Source organism: Vicia villosa, linkage group LG7, assembly GCF_029867415.1.
Source record: "Vicia villosa cultivar HV-30 ecotype Madison, WI linkage group LG7, Vvil1.0, whole genome shotgun sequence".
In the NCBI taxonomy this organism is placed as follows: Eukaryota; Viridiplantae; Streptophyta; class Magnoliopsida; order Fabales; family Fabaceae; genus Vicia; species Vicia villosa.
In genome coordinates this window covers 98,821,812-98,843,703 of record NC_081186.1, presented here as the reverse complement: position 1 = coordinate 98,843,703, position 21,892 = coordinate 98,821,812, and the positions used below count along the sequence as shown (strand labels likewise).

The 21,892-nt window shown below is 33.0% G+C and overlaps 1 protein-coding gene across 6 annotated transcripts; it reads right to left on the bottom strand.

Annotated features, from left to right (window-relative positions):
* Window positions 1–3,103: 3,103 nt before the first annotated feature.
* Window positions 3,104–20,063, bottom strand: LOC131616097 (glycine--tRNA ligase, chloroplastic/mitochondrial 2). Of its 6 annotated transcripts, XM_058887335.1 has the most exons (36): window positions 19,755–20,063; window positions 19,565–19,615; window positions 19,314–19,381; window positions 18,332–18,413; window positions 18,158–18,221; window positions 17,117–17,172; window positions 16,933–17,010; window positions 16,583–16,657; window positions 16,201–16,271; window positions 15,234–15,350; window positions 15,015–15,116; window positions 14,539–14,665; window positions 14,100–14,183; window positions 13,752–13,838; window positions 12,305–12,406; window positions 12,157–12,220; window positions 11,562–11,617; window positions 10,579–10,650; window positions 10,375–10,457; window positions 9,738–9,786; window positions 9,050–9,112; window positions 8,880–8,969; window positions 8,714–8,800; window positions 8,012–8,083; window positions 7,867–7,925; window positions 7,135–7,228; window positions 6,562–6,780; window positions 6,326–6,420; window positions 6,095–6,185; window positions 5,865–5,969; window positions 5,726–5,764; window positions 5,079–5,168; window positions 4,424–4,525; window positions 3,834–3,915; window positions 3,386–3,471; window positions 3,104–3,282 (listed from the first exon to the last, which is right to left on the bottom strand). In XM_058887335.1, the coding sequence occupies exons 1-36, from the start codon at window positions 20,013–20,015 to the stop codon at window positions 3,184–3,186; spliced, it is 3,222 nt and encodes a 1,073-aa protein (XP_058743318.1). In that variant the 5' UTR covers window positions 20,016–20,063; the 3' UTR covers window positions 3,104–3,183. The 6 variants fall into 6 exon arrangements, with proteins under 6 accessions (XP_058743318.1, XP_058743321.1, XP_058743319.1 ...); XM_058887338.1 differs by lacking the exon at window positions 19,755–20,063 and having other exon boundaries at window positions 19,297–19,381; window positions 19,565–19,616; XM_058887336.1 differs by lacking the exon at window positions 19,755–20,063 and having other exon boundaries at window positions 19,310–19,381.
* Between the last annotated feature and the right edge of the window lie 1,829 nt (window positions 20,064–21,892).

Below are 21,892 nucleotides of genomic sequence, written 5' to 3'. Positions count from 1 at the left end.
ATGATGTTTAGATGGCCATTATTGCTTTGTCTTCAATTAGTCTTTGATTTACAAGTAGGATGAAATGCTGCATCATGATGTTTTAAATGAATATGACGCATAGGTTTTCCATCTTGCTTATGGTTGTTGATGTCAGGCAAGCTTCTAGGAGAATCCTACGTACGTGGTCCCCTTTCAAACAAATCAAAGTTAGCCTTCTTGTCTTGGTTCAAATGGAAGTTTGCGATTTTCCTAATCGAGTCGTGCGATAAGAACTATGTGTGTGTCACCAATAGTAACTGGAGGGAACCCTTTTACTGGGCTCGGCGCCAAGGTGACTCATGCGGAAGAGACGTTTGTTCGACATTAAATGCTCAATCAAAACTTAGGAATATATGATCCTTGCGTTTGTACAACATTGAATACATCTGTGTTGTCTTATTGCTTCTGGCCTGTCTTAGTCCTCAAATAGCTATGGAGTTTCAATCCTCTGTTTTTGAGGAGGATTACACTTATTTTTCAAGCAACGATGAATATGTTTCGATCCTTTTGGGGAGTAGTGTGCTTGTGAGCTATGGGGTCGGCGAGCCTCAGATGGAGTGTTACTTTCATTCCTCTTTTCAATTTGGTTGAGGGGTTTTGATGCATTCATCCTCAATTGAGAATTGGTGACTTTGAAACTACTTAGTGTGATGAATTTGCATATAGTAAAGTTGATTGTAGTATGATTTTGTAGTTGTCTCTTTATGCCGCCTTGCATGTAACGTTGGATCTTGGAGGAGCGCATGGAAAGTTCTCTTTAATTCGGAGTATCCTATCATCCATGGCTTAGGAATTTTGTTGTACTAGGTTGTAGACATTTAGCAGGTCGGGTGCTTCTTTGATGCCTTGGTTGGCTTGTATTTATTAAATGTTTGAGAGCATATCGTGTCCAGTCATTAATGGTTGTGAAGGAAGTTGGTGAAGCTTGGCCTTGGCAAAACTATTGCATCGAATGGAAGAACGATAAGACTTAGAAAATTCCTTGGTTAGTTCTTGGAGGAGCAAGATCTTCTTACGCAGAAGTCGACAAAGAGGTCACGAGGACTCGATCATTCTTTATTGGAGAATGTGCTGGAACTTTGTTAGCAACAACATTGTGATGTTGAGCGGCAGATCTGGTAATCTTCGACGTTACCATGACTTCAAGAGTTTGTTTTCTGATTTATTCAAGAAAAAGATCAGTGTTTTGGGAGAAAAAATCGATGATTTGAGAGAATAAGATCGATGGTCTAAGAGAAGAAGATCGGTGATCTGAGACAAAATAACCATTGATTCGAGAGAAGAAGATTAGTGACATGTGACAAAAAGATTGGTCATCTGAGAGAATAAGGTCGTTGGTTTGAGAGAAGAAGATTGATGATACGATTTTTGCGGGAAAACAATGAGAATGAAGAGTCGCTTCCAACATACAACGACATTATTCCATTAGGGGACTAGAAACATGTAATGAAATGGTGAAATGAGGTCTTTGTATGATGGATCAAGCTTTTGGTACGATGGAAAAGGGGTGGATCTACAAGGTTAACACTCCATCGCCAAAGTCAGTTATTGAGTGAAAAGTAGTATGAGAGCGGGAATAAATTAAATACGTGAAATGGCGTGATCTGATATTTACATTGTATGTTCCGACTGACCTCAATTTTGTGTTACTGTAGCTATGAGGTATTGTCCGTTTTAGGTATGAGAACTTTTATGGTTTCGTCCTTTAGAAATGACGTCTTGTTGAGTTGAGGTGTTTGAGTGTCCTTAACCTCGATTCTTAAGTAATGTATGACTATTTTAGTCAGTCCATAACAATAGCCCCTTAATCAAGGCTAAAAAGCGTGATGCGTGCTTTTAGTTTCTGCTAATAGGGCCAATGTTGCAGTCAACCTCAAATCCGCGCCATTATAACTATGAGGTATTGTCTACTTTACGTGTAAGAATCATCGTGACTTTATCTTTTATAAAAATGTCTTGTTAAATTGAGGTATGTAAGTGTTGTATATAAAATCATGTTATCCTATGTTCCTAAACAATGTGAATGTGAGACTCTTTTGCAACTTTGTGCATAAATTAATATTGTTCAAGACTTGGATTTTATAATCCTTTGATATTATATTTATCTATTGTTTTATGTTAGTTTTACGGTTTGAAGAATTTAGTTTTATTAATTTATTTCAACTATTTGAGTATCAAAAATAAGATATTTTAACGATTTATCTATTTTTTTTAGTCAACTTTAAAATATTTTTTTTATGGTAAAGTATTTGAGGTTGATATGTTAGGTTGACTACTTTGAATATTTGTAGCGATATTTTAAAAATGATTTTGACTTGAATTTTAATTCTATGATTGTGGAATTGCATAAAAGCAATGTTAGGCATAGAGCAAACTAGAGCATATCACCCTTTACAATAGGCATTGCACTTAGTGAACAACTATATATCTCAAATCTCTCAAACATTATCAATAATATTCTCTACAAATCTATCTCTATGTATATATTGATCCATATTATTCTCTACAAATTCAAGTAACTAAAGTTACTAATACCATTTGCAAGAAGTTTGTTTGTTTGACGCAATATATAAATTTCATAAGCTTGCATACTAAATATTCACCACAACTATAAGACATCTTCCTACTAGTTGCTTATAAACATTTTGTTTATCTTCATTAAGAAATGCTTTCAAGACTATATCTCCATATAACAGCAACTAAAGCTAAAGTTATTTCAAGTATATCCTTTTGAGTGAGCTCTCTAAACAATACTAAAAATATGTGAATTTTTTTTTATCAAATAGTAAAAATGAAAAAACTAATGATATGAGTTGCAATAAACTGAATAGACATTTTTCCAAGATTAAGAAAAAGTTTATACTAATTTTTATTGCTCAAATGAAGAATACAAATGAATTATATAATACATTGCCACCAACTTCCATTCAATTGGACTCCGCAGCTAATCGTGTTTAGGCGATAGCGGTGCCGTGACGAGTGGCCTACTAAAAAGTTCTTTTGTTACACCTCTCTTCAAGTAACAAATAAAAAACTGGACTAAAAAAATTAAATAAAACTCCTAGGATACAAAATTGAAATAAACTAAAAGGGAGGAAATTGGAACAAATAGCTTAGAGGTTTATTTGATGGGAAATAAATAATCTACATGTTTGCCAATCCTTAAAATCCTGGCAACAATGTAAGGTCTGCAATTCCTTTAGGGAGTTCAGCAATTCCTTTTAGCAGAGCTAGTCTGTTTTTTCTGATCTTGGCATCATCCTAAGTTGCACAAAAACAAATTTAGAGTATTATTTTTATTAAAAACTTTAACCTGCAAATATTGTAGTTAAAAACACAATTTAAAGCGATATGAATCACATACCACCATTACAAAGACATTATTAAAGAAATCATCAAGTGGTTGTACAAGCTGGGATGAAATTTCAACAAAATCATCGATGTCAAGACCTGTAGAGAAAAGATAATTTAGATATCATAATACATTAAGCCTCTGTTTGGTATTGCGGTACGTTTTGTAGAATTGCGGCAGATATCCACGTTGAAGTGAAAGCTGCCTATTGTAGCTTCTTCGTTTTCAGTTGACAATGCTAAACATAATCGCAATTCCAAACATTCCACAAATAAAATGAAAAAAAATAATAATCAATGTTCTGTGTAAAAGGAAATATATTACTCCCTTTGTTTTTATTTGATCATTGTTTTAGAAAAAAAAAGTGTTTTAATTGACTATGTGTTTTCAAGAGACAATGTATATTTTTTCTAATTTTACTTCAAACAAAATCTGCAAAAGCTAGAGATTGAGAAAATACCTGGATTGATACTCTTTTTAACCGACAAAAATGTGTTCCACAATACTCTTTCTTCATTTGTCTCGAAGGCAGCCTCATCCACCTAATAATGTAATAGGCAAAAAAAAAAAAAAACAAGTGTCGTTCATATACATACACATTCAATAATTTGAGATAAAATACATGAATACAAACTAATTTGTAGCTTCTGTTCTCATCATTTCAATTTAAGGCGTAAGATGTGTATGATTCCTTCATGATTAATACTAATATGCCCACATATTTAGTAATTTGTGGTTGAAAAATTGTCAAATAAAATAGAGAAATGAAAGTTATATGCACAAACTTATGACTCATTTTAGTTATATTGACTAATGAAATCCATAAGATAACCAACTAGAACTCCGCTTTAAGCATTACCATACAAATTATTGCTTTCATGTATGTTGTGTTTTGGAATGAGTAAAGGCGACCATTAATAAATGAATTCCAAAATATTGCGGCTTTATGCTATTGCAATGTATAACTCATGTTTTTAGGGGATTAGATTTAATAAAATCTAGTTGTTTCTATACATTTGCAAGTACTCAAAATAAGAAGAAAATAAATACCTCTGATTGAAGCTCATTTTCCTTTCCACGAACAATTCGAGTTGGCCGAGAGTATGCTTCAACTACTTTAGGAAAAAGCTCGCCTTTTGATAATTCTTCCATCTAAATCAATCAGATTAAAAATCATTAGGAATACTTTTTAAAAGTACTAAATTTAAAAATGATTCTATTTGTAAATGAATTAACTTGTTAAAAGCATTTCTTGTCGCATATATTTGCTTGTAGCATACCATATTTCAATGGATTGACGTAATTTTTAAGACTTGTAAGTTTAGGGCCTGAAGAGGTTTGAAATAGAATAGTCGGTATAGAACCCTAAGAGACTAATCGTAAAGAAAAACTTTTTACAGTGAAAATCTAAGCTAAGTGATAAGAGCTGGATGTATCCTATGTTATTTTTAGATGAAATGGCATCAATTTTTTGTGTGCCCTAATTTTTTTTACTTATAGTCCTTTTAACACTATCAACTCATCAAAGGGGGAAGCTTCTGGATTCAGTTTTCTTTTAGCTAAAACGGGTTTTCTTTTAGGGTTATCTGACATTACCTGGTCTTTCTCAAAATTGCATGATTAGTTTAGAAAATCCAACGGTTTTGCTTTATATCAATGCCGTATCAAAGGAAAGTATGAGGTAAAACGGAAGATGTTTGCTTACTTTGTATGCTGATTTTGCTGCTAGAGAGGGAAAGTTAGCCCTCTCTGCAAGGACGGAACGAACAATTTCCGCACTCACTCCCTTGTCCACCTGTTAACAAAATATAGCAAGGCATTAACAAAACATTGTTAAACCTGACATTTCTAAAAAAGCAAATTTCATCAAAATATTGCAAGGCATTATACTCACAAAAAAGTGATCACATGTAACTAAGATTAACTTCATCACTGTCGGTAAAAAATGCTAATGAAAATATTTCCCCATAGACCATACAAGAGTCTATATCTATAAGCATTAACAATATAATATTTGTTAAATATCTAGTAATAAGTAATGTGTAAAGTCACTGGTGTTGTAGCCAAGGAGAAACTTTGGGAGTAAACTATGCTTGTCAGTATGCTTAGGTTTAAGGGCTCTTTACATACTAAATGGCATGACAGGAGGAGCAAATACAATAGTTGTGATTATATTAATTGTTAAATGATAGTATTTTACTGTATAAATTTATTGATATGGATTAGTCAAATCAATATCAATAAATTTATACAATACAGGGAACATTCATTAAATTCAAAGATGATAATAATATGAAATGTCACATTATTATAGTCAAGCAAAGAATTAATTATACTGAACATAATACATACCAAAAATTGCTCTAATCTTCGAGTGACAAATTGACGTACCTAAACAATGTTGACAATCAGCTTTCAATCCCAAAATAAATGTAAATATTGATAACAAATGCAACTGCAAATTGAAATTTATACAGAGAAAGGAACTTACGTCGTCTATTACTTGAGGATTTACTTTAATTGGCTGGACATCTGCGGCAAGTTCCAGAGCCTCTTTAAAATCTAGGTTTTTATTCTTTTCTACCAACAATTGCACCTGAAGAATACAGTACAGAGTGTCAGACTTTATACTTCAAGTTTCTAACGGAAAACTAATTCTTAGAGGAAAAAATAACAGAACATGAATTAAAATTAGAGGATAGAATGCTATGATATACTTACAAGACCATATGAGATTCTTCGCAGGCCAAATGGATCGTTTGTGGAACTAGGTTGACAGCCAGCAGTGAATAAACCTACCAGGCTATCTAATCTGCAGATGTTTATCACAACATGTTAGATGCAAATCCATGTTGTTAGACTCAGTCAGGACAATTTAGGCTGAGTTCTATATCAGATACAACTATTAATAGAATAAGCAGGAAAAGATTCATATCAAGGCACCAGTTTCACCTATCAGCAATTGCCAAAACTATGCCAGCATCGCTATTAGGAAGTGTGTCCCCAGAAAATCTAGGAAGTGTGATCTCAAACAAGGCCTCTGCAGTCTGCAAGATTTGAAGTGACAAGGAAAAGAAGCAGAAAATTGCAAGATAATGAGTAATTAGTAACCAAATAAGATGCGGTACTACGACTGCAAGGGTCGTGAAAACTGATGTGACAAAGTCAGACATGGCAAATAGAACAACCTGCTCTGAGTATCCATCTCGAAGGGCATAGTGACGCCCCATTACTCCTGAAAGTGCGGTAAACTCAGTGACAACTGATGTGGCAAGGTCAGACATGGCAAGTGAGGCAGCTTCCCGGATAATTTGTTGCAGATCTTCATTGATATCCATAATGCAACTTAGCTTAGTAACCGTGTTTTCAACACGAGTCATTTTATCTAGCATGGTTCCAAGTTTCTCCTGTTCAATTCCATGTGACCAAAATAAATAACCAATATTGAAGGCTACGCACTGTATTTTCAACATCTTTCACTCATTAGTGTTATTCTCTAAAGTAAAGTCGCTAACCTTTACCCTTATTTTCTTTTATTTTCCACAATTACCTTGTGATCAAATATTTTAAAGGTAAAAAACCTACAAATAGTATTATTCTCAATGGCTCTAACCTCTTCCCTTGTTTATTTTCAACTAGAATATGAAATGTTATTTTCGCCTCATTTACAAGGAAAAAAAACTAGAAAAGGATTTATAAATACTAGTAAAGGATAAATGCTATCAACAATCATTTATCTAAAACTTTAATATACAACTTACATGAAAGAGAATATTTTTCAGTTGTTCTCGGAATTCTGAAAACCTTTTACGAGTGTCCATCTCATAAAAAAATTTAGCATCTTCATAGCGAGCCCTGCAAAGAAAATTAAATTGTGTGGTTAATGTGTAGGTCTCATGAAACAGAATTGGATCCAACAGGCACAGAGGTTGAGGCTAGATCTCATTATCTATACAATTCATTTTAAACAAATTGGAAGTTAGAAACTATTTTGAAAATTAATAAGTAGATTACTCTGAATCTTTCTTATTTCCCAGTTATCAATATATTTTAGTGGTTACTTGTTTGTTCAAACAATAAGTGCCAGGTGTATGTTATAGTTACAAAACACACATAATCAACCAGACCCAATAGCTTATGTTTTTAGAATGGTTGTTCCTTAACATGATATCAGAGTCCCTTTAAATACGTAGACAATGGATTGATCCTTGCCACTCCCAGTATTCTAAATAAACCAAAATTTTGTCACAAAAGAGTGGGCCTTTTTATTTTTCATGCTTCAAACCCAAAGGAGTCTTGCATGAAATGACATGTTAGAAAGATAAACCCCTCATGAGTCTTCCCCCAATAGATTAATCTTTTAGAAGATTTGGGCTTTAGACAAAGGCAACCAAGGAAAACCAACAATCAATAAATGTTCGACAACTCTTCAAGGTAACATCACAACACCTTTTCATTAAATTATATATAAACATGATAATAAGTAAGAACACCTGAGCACTGCTTCATTTCCTTTCCTCACTGTAGTCTCATCAATTGCTCCATTTGCAACCTAGAAGAAAATACCACGTCTCTTAAAAAATAACAATTCAAAACAAGTAGTTACTCTAGGGGATTAAATAATTAGAAAGAACTTACAGCAATAAAGTAAGGCAGCAGTTGTCCATTAGTATCGCATACAGCAAAATATTTCTGGTGTTTTTGCATAACCTGCAGGAGTACTAGGGTTACCTTCTATTTTCTATTTACTTCAAAATTTGAAAGATCCAAAAACCTTATTAGTTTGGTTTAATTTGGATGTTGGTGTAAATTGTGATATTGAAAACTGTCGATTTACAATATTCTACTGCATATTTACTCAAAAATAAGCTGTTTGAGATTTTTTATGATAATTTGATCTCTTTCCGGAGAACTTGAACCAGTTTCTCCTTATTAAATTTAGAGACTTTGGCTTTCATCAACAAGCTACAATTTTGTAGCAAGGTAGTCCTTTGGAGTTCTTCGGTGTCATTGGCTCGAAAGGAGTGATAAAGTTTTTGAGGTTCACTTTTAAAATGCTCAACAACATTTGGCACGCGTTTACTTTCTTGGCTTGTTTGTGGAGTTTACACTTCTCAATTTCTAAGTTTTTAAGGGTTTATTTTGCTCTGTAAGGAAAAAGATTTATTTTGCATTTTTTAGTGAGAATGTCTAATCCTCTATCTTTGTACTGCTTTTTCTTTGTTCAATTGATATAATTCAATAAGACATGCCTCTGCATGTAGTCTTTGAGATGGAATGATCATTTGAACTAAAATAATAATCAACATGGAGAGACATACTTTAAACAACAGTGCTCACCATAGTCAAAAGATCCTTTGGAAGATCTAAGAAGGTTTCTTTAAACTTTCCAAGCACTGGAACAGGTGCCTCCACAAGATTTACAACCTAAAATTAAATACAAAGGAAAATTCTTAGAAAAGAAAATATGCAATAATATTGAGCAAATGGAACATCCAAAACTAACCTCGTCAAGCAAACCTTTCGGAATCAGAATTTGGCCATTTACGCTCTCTGCTAATGTATTAGATTGCTCTACAATTTTTTTCTTACGGTCCTGACATAAGTACCAATGTAGTATATTTAAAAAACCTGCAATTTTTTTATATCAACAAACTTATCTACTGATACTCATACCTCAACTACAACATTGACCCCCACATTTTCCATTGCAACTGAATATGATTCTGCATTTTCTATCTGCAAATTAAGTATGGAGTTTTATATATAAGAGAAAAAAATGTATTAGAGCAAACCAAAGATGACTAAAAAGAGTTAGGAGGGGAAGAGATGATGCTCCTTAAAAAAGAACATAATAGAGAGTAAAACAAGAATATTGCAGCAGTTACAGTACACACATACACACAAACACGAGATTGGACTCAGTTGACATCGGATATAATGTACGGATCGGTATGCTTACACAATGACACGCATTAGTTTTATAGTTTTTAATAAATAAGTAGTAAACTTTATCAATCAATCCAAGTAGCCAACTAGTGAAAAAAAGCTTTAGTTTTTTGTTCTTGGTAAGTTTTTATAAATCCAACTTTAACATTAATAAAAGTTCTCGTGAAGTAGATCTAGTTTACAAGGTTTAATATAATTCAAAAGCATGATTGATGCATCATTACACACCACTTAAATGTATAATATGCTATTTAAAATACAAATATTGATTATTAAACTAAACTTACCAATTTCTAAATTATTTAAAAATTGACACACACACACAGATCTCTCTCAAAGATATATGTTGCAGTTGCACCAAGTATCAAAATTAAGAATATATAATCAATTGATTAAAAAACATTTGGGCATGCACCTGGACAACAGCTGATGCAGTATTACGAAGACCACACGACAAGTTTCCACTGCACAATATAAACAAATATGGTACGAGTTACTCACACAGCAGATAATAAAAGGAAACTGATAAACCTCAAAGAACCTATTGTAACCGGGCATCAGTTAGGCCTAGCATACATGGAAAAGATATTATTTCTCTACGCTTTCTTTCTTTGAGCTGCTTAGTAGAAAATCTAATGCCTTGCAACATTATAAATACTGTGTGAGGTTAAGTTCAAACGAGAGAATGAAGTCACAGGATTCTTTTTTTTAGGAATTGGCTAGACAAATTAAGCACATGACATAGTCAATGTACTGCCTAATGATTTCTCTAGTTCTTTGATTTTAAATACAACCAAAACACTAAAAAAAAATATTTTTCAAGAAAGAATTAGATCTGTTGAATGAGAGAAAACAGATGCTACTTGCCAGAAGGCTTTCAACTTTCAAAACCATCATAAGAGAGAAGGAAACAGTTCTACATAGGAATATGACTACAGATAAAATTACAAATAACGTTCTTTTAAAATGATGGATATGAAACAAAAAGTCCAGTACTACTACATGCTTTGAGGGCACAGCAAAGTAAAGAGAATATCCATAAAGTAAACTACCTCATTACCCCAGCAAACATAAATGGGACCACAACATTTCCATGCAAGGCCAAAATCCAACGGATAGGCCTGCTAAACATCACCTATACATTTAAAGTATGGAAACATATCAAAACTTAATCCTTGTTGCTCTCATTCTTCTAAATCAAATTTTGTATCCATGTGTTTTGTTGCTTAAGGGAGCATGTGAAAAAGCTAGCATACCTGTGAATTCCAACGCATTGTCTTTGGAAATGAAATTTTTGCAATAGTAGCAGGCAAATCTTCAGATAAAACCTAACAAGAGTAAAATAAATCAGCAGCATTAGTGTTTTTCTTCAAAAAGGGTGCAAGAAGCACAAAGAAATAAACAACCATAAAAGACACAGTGTGTTCACATCTTAAAACTCGGGTATCACATCTTAGAATTTGTATTAGTAATAGAATTTTTCTATTATCATAATTGGACTGGACTGGTTCGACTGGTTAAAATTAAATTGAACTAAGTACCATTTAAGTGTACAATCCATTTGACCAAAAATCTAAGTGATATCAAAGTCAGTAAGAATCAGTATAGAACAAATCAAAACGCTCCAAAACAAGAGGTGAAGAACCAATTTGAATTGTTCAGCAATTTTCATCTTACAAGACATAGTATGATCATTTGTTGAGAATATAAAATGTGATGTTAATATTGTTTTTTTTAAATGCTTAGTCCCTAAAAAATTCACAACCTTTCAAATTTATTCCCGAAGCAAATCATATTCACTTTTAGTCCCTATTTTGAAAACTTACAACAAAAAATTGGTGCTTTTAGTCCCTCAAAATAGCTCCTATAAAAGTAAAAATAGAGAAAAAAAAGTGAATCAAATTTATTTGGGGATTAAACTTGAAAGGCTGTGATTTTGCATGCACTAAAAACATATTTAACCATTTTCTTAATCAAGAATGACATGCAAAGGCATCACTTTTGAGAGACATCCCAATAATGACTTTACTGGTTCAGTGACTGGTTCGGATTTGTAAATTTTGGTTAATATAATAGCTTATTTATTTTTGGTCCAGGATTCAAAGGTTCAAACAAGCACCTTCAAGAAATAAATACCATACTCCCATTCTGTATTGACCTTTTAAAAATAACTTACAGTCAAGAACAAAAAAAAAAAAACAAGCTTAAAATGGCTAGATATCAAAAATAAATAGAAAACCTCCACAGCATGTCTTGAAGACTCTTTTATTCGAGCATATACATATTCGGTTTTCCCTGCAATATCAAGAAATTACATTGAAATAACTTTTATAGAGTTGGCTCATGGTATAGCAGCATATTAACAGGAAAACTGATGAGTTACACAAATTAAATTACAGTTCTTGAAAATCAAGTAAAAAGCTCAAGCAAGAAGTTTATTATATACAAAGTGGCAACTCATCAAGTCAATATTTTTTCTGTAGGATCAATTAAGTGGGAGGCAATACCACTAGGCCGTTTTTTCTTCAATAAACAATAATGTAATAGGTGGTAGAAAGTATAAACAAGGAGGGTAAAAATTTATTTTAAAAAACCTATATGAGCAGAAAATATGGCCTGATTAGCAGTTTCCCTATAACCAAAGTGACAGTTTGTGATAGTAGCATAGTTATTTACTACATATAATATATATGTATTATGTAACGCTTAACTCTTCTCTAGTTGCAAGTAGTGTACAATGAAAATCAACAATAAAAGAATAATGATTTGATGTGTCGGACAAAAGTAAACACATTCAAACCCACTAAACATGAGGTTTGGCTCTGGATACTAACCATCAACCTTTCTGTATACCAAGTCCAGTGGAACAGCATATTTACGGGAAAAACCCTCAGCAGCCTGGCATAAGAAAACTAAATTAAAGCAACATACTTTAACCACAATATAGGGTATAATATGAAAAATCGAAAGTACAAATTAAACCTTTGTTGGATTTCCTTCCTGGTCAAATGCTTTTGAAACAGGAGGACCTCGAACCTCAACTTCCTGCTCTGTTTGTTTCGTGAAAAGATTTTCAACAGAAACCTATGGATTTCACAACAGGGAACAGATATGAATAAAATCATTTTTTATGTGATTCAATACTTGAAATATAATGTATGAACTGCAAAGTATATCTATTTCAATTATAGAACTTATGATTTTATCAACTAATCATAATTAGGAGCTTAAAGAGAGTGGGTACAAATTAGGTGAAAATCAAGGATATTCCCTGACATCTGGAAACAATAATTAAAAATGCATGAAAGCTGCAATCTCTGCATATTAGAAATGATAAGTCCCATAAACAAAATCTTATGCACATGGCAAATTTCTGGGCAAAGAGACGCCCGTTAGAGTATGAGATTCTATTAATACAAAGAAGTAACCAGTAAATAGTTGAATTCATTTTTTCAAAAATATATAACTTTGAAAGTCAAATGCAAAATATATGATAATATCCTCCTAAAAGAAACTACAATATAACAGAAAACACATAATCAAGGATCAATTTTTTTCGAAGCATTTCTCACAATGTTCTCCTAGTTATTAAGATAATTAATCCTTTATTTCTAGCTAATTTATGTCATAATGTGAAGCATATGTTTCTTTAACAAGTTGCTTGAGTTGATTCTAGTATGTCTACAGTTCAAACTAAAGACCTAAATCATTGAAGCAGCTTTGGTTTTTCTTTTCAAATGAAGTTGTGAAAGTAAAGCCTTCATCAGTTGGTGATGAATCAGCATTTGGAAGTTGGAATAAGGATTTGTAAGAAAAACTACACACAAATCAAGTGAATATACACACACACACAAAGTATAGTGTACTACAAAAAGCAAAAATTCTAATATTTTAATTTTGCAAGATTTCAAATTGATTTCCTTGTCTAGTGTACTACAAAAAGCAAAATTCCTAATATTTTAATTTCGCAAGATTTCAAATTAATTTCCTTGTCTACAAACCTGCAAGTGTAAAATGGTAATGCATCACTTTTATCGATTCTGTATTTTTATACTTATCTTTGCTTTTTTTTCTGTGATCAACTACGACAAAAACAAATACTCCCTCCGTCCCAAATTATAAGACGCTTTGGAGAAAAAAATTGTCCCAAATTATAAGTCATTTTACAATTTCAATGCAACATTAATACAATTTTTTCTAATATACCCTCTATCATTTATTACTCTTCTTTTTTCATACTCTTTTAATTTCGCTTTCCAATGTAATTATTGAAGGGCATTTTTGTAAAATTATACATCATTTCACTTTTCCATAATGTAATAATTGCATTTCTTAATTCGTGGAAAATGCCGAAAACGTCTTATAATTTGGGACGGAGGTAGTAGCAATATATAAACAAGAATTGTGCTCAAGAAATATATTCACGCACCACTAGTCTCCGTGCAGTGCCAAAAACCTGCACTTCACCATGCTTTAACCTCTGTCGATCCAGTAATTGGACCAGTAAATCTTTCAGCTACAATAACCAGCAGAGTAGAATCAATATTGAACAACGATGGAGAAAAATAATATTTATAAAACAAACATAATAAGGGATAATAGTAAATGTATAGTGAATGGTTGAAACAGTCTGTATCACAAAAAAGGAAAATGCTTGAAATCTAAAACAGAAATATGAAAAAGTTGAAAATATATTTGTCAATGAAGAGAAGCTCCACAAATGATAAAACTAGAGGTAAGAGATATCATGATTTAATCAGATGAACAGGAGTTATACTTGCTTGCTTGCATCAACAACATCATGAGGTGGCATTTCTTCAGTTCCAATTTCAAGAACAAATACTCTTGCGTGATCATGCACCTGAAATCAAAGAAAAGCTAGAGTTTTACACTAATTTATAAATAAAAGGCACCAACAATCAATAATAAAACATGTACTCAAGCTAAACTTTATTCGGATTTAAATCTCAAGTTTTTATGTGTAATCGCATAGATTGTTTCAATCTCTGGTGGAAATAAACCTAATGCAAATTGTGCAAAATTTTGATTAATGCAAGGAGTGAGCTCAAACCAAATTGTCATAAAGACTCGTAACATTCCAACGACCAGTACCAACTTCCGTATAAGAAAAGCAGCAATATCATTTCCAAAACATTAGCAGCATCGAAGTTTTATGCAAGATAAGGAGACTAAGTGACCCACATATGCAAACTAACCTTTTCACATGCGGCCTCCAAAAGATCCTTTGGCGTTACAGAATGATCAGGTTCGGAGATGAAACCAAGGGGGTAGCCAAGCGTCTCCCTGGTCTTCAACCAAAGTTGGGCACACTGGCGAGCTAAACTGAGGAAAACATAGATGAAGGAAAAACATCATGAAATGCTGAAAAATCAAGACACGTCGCAATGGAAGCAGTGATTAAGGGATCGTAATTGCAATTTTGGGGTGGGCAACTGCCTTCACTGAAACTCCTTCGTATTTGCCCATGTCTTACTGAATTGTAACATATAATAAGACTTGCAGATGCCTATTGCAAGGGATAACAGTAATACTCAATCAAGATTAACATTATATCTTTTTTATAGGTGAAAAAAATATTCAGATTATACCAAACTATTTAAGTGATGCAATTACATAAAAAGATCCTACATGTATCCAAGTTACATATTACAAATCAGGCAACAATCAATACCTACGCATGCGACCAAAATAACGAGCACGCTCTGTTACTCCAACAAAGCCTCTGGAGTCTAAAATATTAAACGTATGAGACGTTTTCAGAAGCTGATCATACCTAGCATGAAATCACAAAACATATGTCAGAAATAAAGACAGTGGACAAAGAAAAAGCACATTAAAATGACTGATGCTAAGAAATATGATGATAATATTTAAAATGGCATAAACATACGCAGGGATTGCAAGGCCTGAAGAAAGTAAACGACGAGATTCCTCCTCAAAAAAATCAAAATGTTTTTGAAGATGATCAACGCTGGCATGCTCCAAATAATATGCACTCATTTCCTTTCTAGAATAGAAAACAAAAGACTGTCAGCATCATTGGACAATGCAGTCAAGTTAACAAAACAAGAATAATAGATTAATATCTTTAAGAATCTAAGAAAAACACTGTTGGGTACACAGAGTGCCCTAAAGAGGCTCGGTTTGTCAATTTCTTCCTCTCTTCTGCCCTTTCCATAAACTATGGTCTCTTGCCTTAATGTGTTCAATTTTGTTTTGTTTGCTTTCCAGCAAGTTGGTTGTTGTACAAGGATGCACGAAAATTAAAAAGGCAACTGTACTTTAAAGAAGCAATTACTTTCATCAACTGAGTTAAAGCAAAGTTCACTGAAGGATAATGTATCTTTGTAGAAAAGATGGTGGAAAATAGACTAAAGTGGTTTGAATATGTAGAGAGAACACCGGTAAATTTTATGGTTAAAAGAGTAGAAGAGTATATCAGATGGAGATTGGAGAGGAGTCAAACAGCTAGAGGTAGAGGAAGACCTAGAAAAACTATAAGAGAAGTTATTAAAAAAGATCTTGAGATTAATGATTTGGAAAGAAATATGGTCTTGGATAGAACATTATGGCGGAAGTTAATCCATGTAGCTAACCCCAAATAGTGGGATAAGACTTGGTTGTTGTTGTATGATTGTATCCTTCTATGTACTTTCTCGTTTTATGCCAAAAGAACAGTCATCAGACTAGAAATATTTTCCTCTCGTTTAAATTTTTGTTATAAGAGAAAATGCCAAATTGAAGAAACCAATAGAAAGGGAAAATGTAACATTGATGGCAACTCCAAACAATATTTCACCACAAAGAAAATAAAATCAAATGCAATCCAAAAACCAGTAGACAGAACAAAAAAGTACTCATTCTCCAAGAATAGCTCCCCATAAGTAATTCCATCAGAATATTTGATCTTTTTGAAGTGATCAACTCCCTATCACAAAACATATGAAACTTTAGAAAGTTATTTAATGGATGATACAGATTGAGTGCATGTAGAAAAATAGTTAACCCTAAAGTTGGTCCTCCAAATTTTCATCAAATTAGCCCCCTCAAAAATTGACTGGTCACCCAATCTGTTATTTTTATATATCGTCATGTCCTTCATAAGAATGAATATGGTGACATTCTAGATCTTTAGGAACTAAATTGGGTATCAAAGTTTTTGGATGACCAATGAAGTGGCAAGTAAAACTTTGAACGACCAACTTGATGTTAACTCAAAAAGAAAACCAGCTAACTGACCTGCAGTAACATAAGGATACGCTCCAGGCCATAAGTTATTTCTACTGATACTGGTGATAACGGGAGACTTCCAGCCTGGAAGGAGAGCACAGTTAGAATATACAAGTAAATGGTATAACAAAGAACCACTCAAAAAGGTTTCTTTTCTAAATCGAACAGCCCAAAAAAGGTAACAAGTAATGAAAACATGATAAATAAAAGATTGTGTTCTCTTCTCTCTCTTAGAAAAAGTCTCCACGATTGTTAAGCAGGGAGTATTGAACTCCACCACTTTTAATTTTTTCTTCTCTCTAGTAAACTTTAGTCCCTGTGTGTAAGTACCGATATTTACTCTGAGCAACAAAACATACCTGCTGAAAGTAGGTGAACTGAGTAATCTCCATTCCATCCATCCAGATTTCCCATCCCAAACCCCAGGCACCAAGAACCTATATACACTCTTAATTAACATATCCATATGTAGATGACAACTTTACCAGCACAAAATTTAAAAACTTCTTAACCATGGTTATAAACTAAAACAGAGAATATTACCGGGCTCTCCCAGTTGTCCTCAACAAATCGTATATCATGGGCAGTAACATCAATACCTATCAAAGAGAAGTTCCACAAGTTCAGACTAATAGTTCTAAAATCGCGTAAATAATAACGTATAGAAAGAACTGCAAAATACTCTTGTGATTTTCTTTTCCATTTTGAGTAACTAATTAAACTATATTTGTTATATCATTTTTGCAATAATCATGGTATACAAGTAATTTGGTTTCAACGGGAGCAAGGTGTGATTCATGGAGGCCCTTTATCACCTTTCCTAATAACTTTGGTGGCTGATGTTTTGAGTCACTAGCCAACAAAAGGTTCCAAGCAGGTTTTGATTAGATGTCAATTATGTGGGATCAGAGAGAGAGGAAATGTGGCATTTGTAATTTACAGATTATTAATCTCTTTTCTTCTACAAGACGTGGATAATGTTAGACGGTCAGTCCTTTTTTAAAATGTTAGTGCAGCTGTTTCTTGTCTTTTTAGAAATTTGGCAGAGAGGGTGGTCCAAGTTTTAATGCTTGGCAGGGTTTGGGCCTCTTTAGCTCGTAGAGCTTAGGCAATTATTAGAAAACAAAACTGGTCCTTAAATCAGTTAGAGGAGAGGCTTCTAACTTGTGAAGCTAAACTAAACAGGGACTGGTTCATAAAACAAGACTAAATTGCTTTGTGGTGTATACACTATACTATAGGTGAATACATGACTGAGCATGACAAATAATAAAATATATCTGTTTATGTTATATCCCTACCTATCATATTTCTCTTTTAACGTGACAGTTAGTGGCTCAAATCATTGACGAGCCCGTGAGGATTTTCTGTTGTCAGCAGTAGGAGGTTCTATGAGGAATCACATCTTGTTAATGCAGAAGAGTGTATTAATCCGATTAAGAAGGACAGCTTAGGACCAGGGAACTCGGTATCTAAAAGTGTTGTCTACTGAAATAACCATAAATCAAACTTAAAACAGCAATAATATAACTGAATGATATAGCCTATTTCTGGTGATTCAGAGAATATTAAGCTAAATACTACCTAAAGCTGAAAGGCTGCGGATAAAAAGGTCCTGTGAATTTCCAGGATCAGGCTTCAATATTACCTGAGTTTAGAAGCAACCAATAAAGCAATTATAGAGATGGTAGTAAGTTATCCTAGAGAAGAAAATTAGAACTTCAAATTCTGAATTTAAACATAACCATTAAAGATAACCTGAAATTGAGTGTGTTTTTGGAGCCTATTTGGGTTTTCTCCATATCGACTATCATCAGGGCGGACGCTAGGTTCCACATACCTTTCATCGGGAAAAACAAAAACACCGTTAATTTCAAATCCAAAACCCTAACACTCCCCATTCATTATTAAAAAGTAATGATAACAAAAATTAGTAAATAAGTAAAGTATTCAATATTAAAAACAAATAGCATCCACTTGGGTATCAACTCTGGTAGGCTTAGAAGTTTTCTGCTAAAAGACATTTTTGAGATTCCCTGGTTTCCTTATTTCCGTGTATATTCTGATACAATTGCTTATAGACATTTCGATTAGGAAATGCCGGTTGCTTGGTGTAAATAGTGTGTCTAATCCATTAAATATAAGGATTATACTAAGTACTAAAGTATAGGTAAAATCAAAGCTTGAGAGTAATTCTTTCAAGAAACAGCGAAACGCATAAGTCAACTCGTAAGTAAAAGATTCTTCGAATGGAATACAATCAACATAAATGGTATTCAGTAACCGTTATCTGCCATAACTCTCTGTTCCTACAGGAGGGATAGTAAAAGATGTGTTGAAGTTATGGGGTTTTAGAGAAAGAAGGGAATATAAAGAACAAAAGAGTTTGAATTGTTATTATGGTTTGATAGATACGACAAAATACTGTGCACAAACTTATTTGTACTAATGCCAGACTTCTAATACTAACAAATAGGGAAACAAATCATCATAAGAACTAAGAAACATAGACACTAAGTCTAAAAGATAATATGACACACTTGAAGTTGAAGATAGTATAAGATATCTTCTTATCAACACAACTCTTCTAACTTTTAGTCTGTTCTACTAGGAAGGATATGAAAAATCCATTCATTTCCAAAACCTTATCCCAGGAAAAGTGTTCAATTGAACCAAATAGATATTTTTAGAAAATCGATGCACGAACAAACCGATGAACTTACATCTAAAACATACTTACGCAACATTCCATGGTTCTGGACCGAGAACTCTTAAATACGTAAGAGGATTCATAGTCCCAGCTCCAACCTGCTCAACATAGCCAAAAGAAAAACATATCAAAACAATTATTCCCCCAGTATAAATTTGTAAATCCAACCAACATGTTAAGAACTTCAAAAAAATGCTATCAGTTATTACTTGTAGTTCAATTTAACTACTCCATTGCAAGGGTAAAAAGCTGAAAATGGTGGTGCAGGAAGTTAGAGTTACCTCAGTGTTGCTGCATTGCATTATGGAACATCCAACAGAAGCCCAATATTCCTGCAACAAGAACAATAAAAGATTAATTTTTTAAACTGGAAAGAAAATTGACCATTTTGCTAACACAAAATTTGATGAAAATTATGAATCAAAATAAAAATTAAAAAATAGGTGAAGTGGAATAGCTGAATGGTGAGACCTGAAGGCGCTGAATTGCTTGCTGGAAAGTGAGGGAAGAGAGGTTGTGATTGGGGAGCGTAGAAGTGGAAGATGATGATGAAGAGTGTTGAGAGAGAGAAGTTGAAGGTTGTTGAGGAGTGGTTGTGGCGGATGCAGTGAGAGTAGAAGTAGTGAAACGGCGGCGGCGTAAGAGTGTGGAGTGGAGGCGGGTGGTGGTGGTGGTGAGGGGTTTGAAAACGGAGATGACGAGTGGGAGAGCCATGATACTGATGCTCATCATCTCGGCGCGGATAGGAATAGGATTGCCTTGTTTATCTTTGTTATGTAGAAAAACAATATTTGAATCAATTTTTGCAAATCAAATTTTATTTATATTTTGTGTTAAGTTTTGTTAATTGATGTTTCATGTGCCAAATGCTTAACAAAATTTTGATTAAAATATTTGTATTGATTAGTTAAAATGGTAAATAAAATCTTAATTAGTTTATTATGGTTTGTGAAATTACCTTTTTTTTTTTTTTTTTTGTAATATAGTCCTCACAAATTAAAAACTAGGATTTTTGTGTTGTTTAAGTTTTTAGTGGTTTAGAAAATTTCTACCATGTGTTATGGTGACTTTTGTGGATCTATATGTTTGCAAGTATATTGTTTGTATCCACGGTTGTTTAGGCGATTATAACATTGTGATGTAAAGTTTTCATCAGTCAATAACAAGATGTTCTAAGATTAAGATGTCAAAGTCAATCTCTCTGAGGACAACACCTAATGTCAAGGTGCATTCGATGCAATCCTTATTGATCTTTAGTCAAGCAATCTTTAATGATTGTGTCTATCAAAAAGCCTTATTAAGCCTCATCGGTTAGAAGAAATCAAGTCTCAAATGAGGGATCTTGAAGCTTTAAAGATTATGAGAGAGAATAAGTGTGAAAGCTCGCTTGTTCCATGTTTGAATGATCATCGTATTGTAAAGTTATAAGAGTAATTCTTAAACTACTAAGACAATGCAAACATTCGCCTATAGTTGTTTTAAACCTCTATAAAATTGCTAAAATCGCTTAAAAACCTAAAAGGGGGACATCAGCGTTCTTGTGAGACTGGCCAAGAATGTTCATAAAATCATAATCATTTAGGAAGCTTGTATACTTTGTTGAATTGATTATGGACTTTAACCAATTGATTAGATCAACGCGTAAAACTTCTTAATCGATTAAAAACACTCCTATTTGATTAAGACACTAATCGTTAAGGTTTTCCTTTTTGAAAATAAAAGTTGTTTTTTTTAAGCTCGTTATCAATAGATCCTATGGCCTAGTTAATTATGTCATTTAAAGGCCATGTTTTTGTTTTCTTTTTGAGCCAATTTTTCTCCTATAAATATAAGGGTTTTTTCACTTTCAAAACACACCCGAGAAATGTATTTCTACATATTTTCTCTTTCAACTCTCTCGTTTATTTTTCTTTCTTTTTCACAAAATTGTCTTAGTGTTTTTAGAGTAAAAAATATCAAGTGAGATTTGTGTGTGTTCTAGTGATTGGGTTATTCTTGCAATTCATACAAGAGGACTTTGTCTCATGTGTAATATATATTTTGCAAAGTTGTTGTTTAGTTTGTGAGTTAAACCAATAAAAGCTCTTGTTTGCTTTGTGAGAATATTGGTTACAATTCCTGTTGGGTTTATGAGCTTAACCCGATGTAAAAGCTCTCATTTAGTTTATGAGATTGTCTGTCAAAATCTTTGTTTCGTTCATGAGATCATCTTGGCGTTAAAGCTCATGCTTGGTTCGAGATTATCTTGGCGTAAAATCTTGCATTTGGTTTTGAGCATAATTGGTGTAAAACTCTTGTTTGATTGTAAGAAGGTTTATGAGTATAACTAGTGAAAAACTCACATTTGATATAGTAGAAATTCTTTAGGACACTTGTAATTCAAGTGGTTAGGTCAAACCTGTATAAATTTCTGAGTGATTATTGTAACTCTTATCTCTTTATATTTATAGTATTTACTTTGATTTTTCGTTTCTTTATTTATTTTGTTGCATGCTCTTTGTTTGGTTTACAAAATTGTTTTAAACGATTTTATTTATCAAAGATTATTTTAATTGGACATCACCTTTTAAACCTCTATAATTCATCACCCCTCCCCTTTCTCTCATGTT

Excerpts from the sequence above, each read along its gene's own strand:
- LOC131616097 (XM_058887335.1), bottom strand. The coding sequence starts at position 20,015 with ATGATGAGCATCAGTATCATGGCTCTCCCACTCGTCATCTCCGTTTTC. Across the intron at positions 9,787-10,374 it reads ATGTTTGCTGGGGTAATGAG|TGGAAACTTGTCGTGTGGTC; the intron begins GTAGTTTACTTT and ends TATATTGTGCAG. Across the intron at positions 6,421-6,561 it reads GAGATGGATACTCAGAGCAG|ACTGCAGAGGCCTTGTTTGA; the intron begins GTTGTTCTATTT and ends CAAATCTTGCAG.